This window comes from Leptosomus discolor, chromosome 2 (genome assembly GCF_034619465.1).
Source record: "Leptosomus discolor isolate bLepDis1 chromosome 2, bLepDis1.hap2, whole genome shotgun sequence".
NCBI classification, from domain to species: Eukaryota; Metazoa; Chordata; class Aves; order Leptosomiformes; family Leptosomidae; genus Leptosomus; species Leptosomus discolor.
In genome coordinates this window covers 86204020-86210799 of record NC_141392.1, presented here as the reverse complement: position 1 = coordinate 86210799, position 6780 = coordinate 86204020, and the positions used below count along the sequence as shown (strand labels likewise).

The 6780-nt window shown below is 48.6% G+C and overlaps 1 protein-coding gene across 1 annotated transcript in view; it reads right to left on the bottom strand.

Moving 5' to 3' along the window:
* The window catches only part of BACH2 (BACH transcriptional regulator 2), a 49198-nt gene continuing 42418 nt past the window's right edge, over positions 1-6780 (bottom strand). Inside the window, exon 4 of the mRNA XM_086461372.1 lies at positions 1-480. Coding sequence (XP_086317498.1) covers positions 1-480 — 480 coding nt within the window. The remainder of the gene's footprint in view (positions 481-6780) is intronic.

Below are 6780 nucleotides of genomic sequence, written 5' to 3'. Positions count from 1 at the left end.
CTAGGTGTAATCTTTCCTAGGTTGTTCATCTGTTGTACATTTATCAGTCATTTCCTGACAGAAGTCTACCGTGACCGTTTGGCTGCTCTGCTCTGGTGGAAGCTCTCTCTCGGGGTAAGTACCTGTGTCGGCTCCATCCAACCCCCCGCCCGCCGAACAATTTTCTGAGATGTTGTTGGGCAGCCAGGGCGCCCCCAGCTGCACTGAGCCTTGCTCCGAGCAGCACTGCATGCTTTCCCCGACGCACTGGGAGGTCACCAGGCTCTGCTCCACACCAGCTGGGGAGGGGCTGATGGTGGTGGCTGGCTGTAGATCCATGGGTCTGAGAACGGGGCAGTATCGGTGGAGAGCTTGGATCTGTTCTGGGCTCTGCATGTCTCTACACACTTCTTGGGAAAGACACGAGAAGTTGTCTAACAATTCTCCCATGCTTGCTTTCAGCTGATTCCTTTCTGAGAGCAATTTCTCTTTCTCACACACCTGAAAAAGAAAGACAGCATCTCAGGCTGAGGAAGGGCCATCCGCCGGCTGCACAGCCCAGGCACATATGCAGCAGTACCCAAGAACACCAACACGTCACAGTTAGTTTTATGTGAGTGGAGGAAAAGTCACAAAGACATCAGGTATTTCACCATGAGGCCTGTGTGGACTGCAGTTTGGGAAACACCTGGAGAAAAACATTTGAGTTGGAAGAGGATAGAGTCACAAGTTATCCCCAAGAGACTGTTAGTTCCCTTCACAGACTAAGGCTGCTTGATGGATGACACAAAAAACCTCTGAAAGAAACATTTTGATGTGGAAATTCATTACCCATCTGAACATCAAGAAAACAGGGCTTAGCTCCTGAAGTTAGGATATGTTACAGAAGTTGGGTTCACCCTCTAACTGCTGGGTCAGTTGGTCATGCTGGGTGTACCCACTTTGGCCCATGTGCCAGCCAAACCCCCGTTACCACTGAGAGGTGTGTTATTCAGAGAAGAGGACTGGAGTGTGTGCTCTGTGGCCTGCACCATGGCTTGTTTTCTGCTGTCCTGGTGCTTAATGGTTTGGGTTTGACCTAATCAAGATATCTTTATGAAGATGTATGTGAAAACCCTGAAGGCCGGTGGGCTCCTTAACACTTAGTACAAGCTCAATGTCATTTCCCTTTTGTTCTGCTCAGGCTATGCCTCTTGTGCTCCCAAATGTCCTGCCCTACCAACACCCAGCTCAAGCATTTTCAGAGTTTCACTGTGTCAGCGGGCTGCTCTAGGAAGGGGCCAGGTGACAGGCAGGACAGTACTGGTGAGGAGGAAGACTGACAGAATCCGGTGGGGCTTATTTTTTCATGCAGGATTCAAGACCTGGGAAAAGGAGCTCAGGTGATTCTGTATCCAACAAAGCACCGGTAAGGCCCCCAGCCCTAGCTAGCACAGGGTGCTGTGCGACATGCTGTGGTGGGAGTCAGCTCCACCTTAGACCTCATGTGGCCAGCAAGACCCCCGTGGGGTGAGCGCTGCCTTCCCCGTGCTCAGGAGGCAGACTCGGGGGAGGGGGTTAGGCACAGAGCCAGACCCGGTCTGGGGTTACACCTCTGAAAACCAGTGTTGACTCAGTGCAGACTGATTGGGATGGTCCTGCTGCATCACTTTCTGTCCCAGGAAGGTCGGCATACTGCTTGAGGAAGTAGATAAGATTTTGTAGAGCACCAGAGCTATTTCTAGACCTGAGCTGGCCCCAAAAGCAGCTCAGCTGTGTACCTCACCTAGTAACACCGCTAAACCCAAGCTGCCTTGGCATCTGAGGTGTAAAAACTCCACAACTCAGATAATCCAACTATGGGTGGCTGTTGACAGCTGATAGTATTGCCCTGGGTCTGCAGCCTGCACTGGAAGCCTACAGCTGTGCGGATGAGAAAGAGAGCAGTGTAGATGAAAAGAACCAACTGCTAAAATATTGATAAATCTATCAAGAAAGCATAAAAATAATAAAAAAATAAACAGATGCTCAAGTACATCTTGAAATAATGAATTATGGAAGAGAATATGCTGTGAGTTTGCAGGGAAAAAAGGGAATGTGAGTGGGCAGACGGACGACTGAGGAAAAGCAGGCAAAAAAACCTACCTATCAAAGTTTGAGGATACGACCATTTCACTGTCTGCTATATGGTTTCAAGAAGATGGGTGACTTACAGGAAGTAAGTGCAGGGGGGGTAAGGGGTCTTTCATAAAAAAGACCTAGCCAAGTGAAAAACCTTAAACCCTAGTACCATTACTTAACTCAGGAGACTGGAAATTACTGGTCACAAAGTGGACAGCAGATGACAAGGAGTCTCCAGTGGTCACGTATTGTGTAGGAGTTTCACTGCTGGTTCTCCTAAAAGTAAGATCTTGAAGCAGATGACCTGCTTGGACAGCATGTGTGTGGGGGGAGGGCCAGAGCACTTCAGAAGCGAAGTTAAAGTTGCATGAGTTTAATTTTGCAGCTTTTTACTCCTGCAAACCTTGTGACTGTCTTTTTTACTAATGCCCTTTTTCAGAATGATGCACCAGATACCATAGTATATCACAGAATGACAGAATCGTTCAGGTTGGAAAAGCCCTTTAAGATCATTGAGTCCAACTGTTAACCTAGCACTGCCAAGTCCACCACTACACCACGTCGCTATGCACCACATCTACATGTCTTTTAAATATCTCCAGGGATTAACCACTTCCCTGGGCAGCCTGTTCCAGTGCTTGACAACCCTTTCAGTGAAGAAATTTTTCCTAATGTCCAATCTAAACCTCCTCTGGTGCAATTTGAGGCCATTTACCCTTGTCCTATTGCTTGTTACTTGGGAGAAGAGACCAACACTCACCTTGCCACAAGCCTCCTCTTCTCCAGGCTAAACAACCCCAGCTCCCTCAGCCGCTCCTCACAAGACCTGCTCTCCAGACCCTTCACCAGCTTCATTGCCTTTCTCTGGACACGCTCCAGCACCTCAATGTCCTTCTTGCAGTGAGGGGCCCAAAACTGCACACAGCATTTGAGGTGCGGCCTCACCAGTGCCGAGTACAGGGACACGATCCCCTCCCTGCTCCTGCTGGCCACACTATTTCTGATACAGGCCAGGATGCTGTTGGTCTTCTTGGCCACCTGGGCACACTGCCAGCCCATGTTCAGCTGGCTGTCGACCAGCACCTCCAGGTCCTTTTCCATCAGGCAGCATTCCAGCCACTCTTACAGAAGTAAGAGTATCATAGAATAGTTTGGGCTGGAAGGGACCTTTAAGGTCATCTAGTCCAAGCCCCCCTCCAGTAAGCTTTAGCTAGGTCAGGTTGCTCAGAGCCTGCATGTTTTGAGGGATGGGACTTCTAGCACCTCTCTGGGCAACAGTTCCAGTGTTTAATCACCCTCATTGTAAAAAATGTATTCCTTATATTTAGTCTAAAGCTATCCTCTTTTAGTTTAAAACCATTTCTCCTTGTCCTATTGCTACAGGCCCTGCTAAAAAGATTGCCCTCATATTTCTTATAGGCCACCTTGAAGTACTGGAAGGCTGCAATAAGGTCTCCCTGGAGCCTTCTCTCCTCCAGGCTGAACAACCACAACTCTCTCAGCCTGTCCTCACAGGGAGGTGCTCCATTCCTCTGATCATCTCCGTGGCCCTCCTCTGGACTCACTCCAACGGTTCCATGTCTTTCCTGTGCTGAGGACTCCAGAGCTGGACACAGTACTTCAGGTGGGGTCTCACCAGAGCAGAGCAGAGCAGAGGGGGAGAATCACCTCCCTTGACCTGCTGGCCATGCTTCTTTTGATGCAGCCTAGGATATGGTTGGCTTTCTGGGCTGCGAGTGCACATTGTTGGCTCATGTCCAGCTTTTCACTCAAGCCTGTAGTGTTGCATGGGATTGTTGTGATCCAGGTGCAGGACCCGGCACTCGGCCTTGTTGAGCCTCTTACAATTGGCCTCAGCCCATCAATTCAGCCTGTCCAGATTCCTCTCTAGAGCCTTTCTATCCTTGAGCAGATCAACACTCCCGCCCAGCTTGGTGTCATCTGCAAACTTACTGAGGCTGCACTCAATTCCCTTGTCCAGATCACTGATGAGGATATTAAACAGAACTGGCCCCAATACTGAGCCCTGGGGAACATGATTTGTGATCGGCCACCAACTGGATTTAACTGAATTCACCTCCGCTCTTCGGCCCTGGCCATCCAGCCAGTTTTCTACCCAGCGAGGAGCACGCCCTTCCAAGCCATGAGCAGAGTTTCTCCTGGGGAATACTGTAGGAAACAGTGTCAAAGGCTTTACTAAAGTCTAGGTAGACAACATGCACAGCCTTTGCCTCATCCACTAAGCGGGTCACCTTGTCACAGAAGGAGATCAGGTTAGTCAAGCAGGGTCTGCCTTTCACAAACCTATACTGACTGGGTCTGATCACTTGGTTGTCCTGTACGTGCCATGTGATGGCACTCAAGATGACCTTCTCCATAGCCTTCCCCAGCACTGAGGTCAGGCTGACAGGCCTGTAGTTCCCCCGATCCTCCTTCTGTCCCTTCTTGTAGATGGGCATCACATTTGCTAACTTCCAGTCAACTGGGACTGCCCCAGTTAGCCAAGACTGCTGGTAAATAATGAAAAGGGACTTGAAACAGGCTGCCCAAAGAGGTTGTGGAGTCTCCTTTTCTGGAGACATTCAAAACCCGCCTGGATGTGTTCCTGTGTGACCTACTGTAGGTGGTCCTGCTCTGGCAGTGGGGTTGGACTAGATGATCTTTCAAAGTCCCTTCCACCCCCTAACATTCTGTGATTCTGTGTGATTCCCTCAGTACCCTTGGGTGGATCTCATCCAGTCACAGAGACTTGTGTGTGTCTAAGTGGTGTAGCAGGTCGCTAACCATTTGCTCTTGGATTATGAGGACTACATTCTGTCCCCTGTCCTCCAGCTCAGGGGCCTGGGTACTCCAAGAACAACTGGTCTTGCCATCAAAGACTGAGGCAAAGAAAGCATTAAGTGCCTCAGCCTTTTCCTCATCCTTTGTCACTGTGTCTCCCCCCACATTCAAGAAAGGATGGGCATTCTCCTTAGCCCTGGTTTTGTTGCTAATGTATTTAAAGAAACATTTTTTACTGTCTTTTACAGCAGTAGCCAGATTAAGTTCTAGTTGGACTTTGGCCCTTCTGATTCTCACCTTGCATAACCTCAGGACATCCCTGTAGTCCTCCTGAGTTGCTTCTCCTTACAACCTGGCCAAGGAGCCGCTCTTTCACCCTGCAGAACCTCTGACTCATCCCACATGTAGTGTGGATTATGCTCAGTGCAGGAAGCAGTTGCTCACTGTTTTGTTTATCTTTGATGTTTTGTTTGTTTTGCATCAGTGGAGCACTACTTTGAACAATGTTTTGATTTTAATTTCTTTTTTTTCCCCCCCCCAGGGCTTCAGCAGCATGGTATCTGAAGGCTTCGCCAGTCTCAATGACTTAAGCCTCCCAACCAGCTTGTGGGGTCAGTGTCACCTCCATGTTACAGATGGGAAGCAGACAGGCACAGGCAGTGAGTAAGTAACTCAAAGTCATGCAGCTTTCTGCAATTTGTGAGGTGACGGTAACTCAGCTTCTTCTAACAGATCCCTGCCTCTTTCACACTATGTTTGCTAAAGCTTGGGCAGAGAATGAAGCATGACGAAGCCTACACCAAAGGCCACTTTCAACACACAGCCTGTTGCGACAAGAAGTACCACGCTCCCCAGACCCACTAAGTTCAACCTACAACTAAGTGTGTTTTAAATGTGCACACAGACGTTTAAATAAAAGACTCCAAATAACCTTTAATTTTAACGGAAAATGGGTACACAGAGATCTCAGTAAGGAAATCAATTTCAGCTCCTTTTGTTTTACCTATGTGACTGAACTCAAACTCTTGGATATTTAAAGGCTGGGTTTAATGCTGGACACCTAAATCTATACTGTGTAATGCAACTAAACTGTCCAGTCCTGCATGCTGCACACCCACACTTCTCACAACAGCTGAACTGGGACTATTACATTATTTTTGATGCCTCAGAAAGCTTTTAAGACTTTTAACAGATGAAGAGGTGCTAACCCATTTTGAAGCTCCAGTGTTGCTTTTCTCCCGCTGAGTGACACCCTGTAGACATGTCTTCCTCCATGCCCCTTGTCTCAAGCCTTTTTTTCGTTGTGTACCAGCTTGCTTTCTTAACGGGCAAGGGATGTCGGGGAAGAGAAGCAGCGCCCTCAGACCACAAGGGCACCATCACAAAGGAGGGGAGTTTCTTCAGATAAGGTGCTTATAGCTAAGATGTCTAACATATGCCATGGTTCTCCATGTTTTGTTTAGCTATGGAGAGAAACGGGCACTTCTGGGCTGTATGTCACCTCCTCTGCTGCAGGATGAGACAAATAAGACCCGACAGATATCTACTTCTCTTTACTGACTATAAAGGAAGCCAGGACAACTAGCTGCAGTGCAGGAGTCTGTATTGTAGACATTAGTGTTTAGCCACCCAAACCACATCTGAGGTGTCCATACTATGACTGAAAGGGAATTTCCTGAGAAGCCATTTAGCCTCGCTCCAGTCCCTCATTGCCTCAGATTAAAATGTGATAGCATTGTCCACCAACACCTTGGCACACAGGAGACCTGTCCCAGACATGCTCTGGCCATTGAGCAGGGCATGCTTTGCTCTTCTCTCTGCAGAAGACTACTGTGAGAGACACACATCAAGGAGGGTTTGGGCAAACCAACAGTTGCCGCCAGAATCCAGTGCACGGGACGTGAAGGCCTTCTAGGTTGC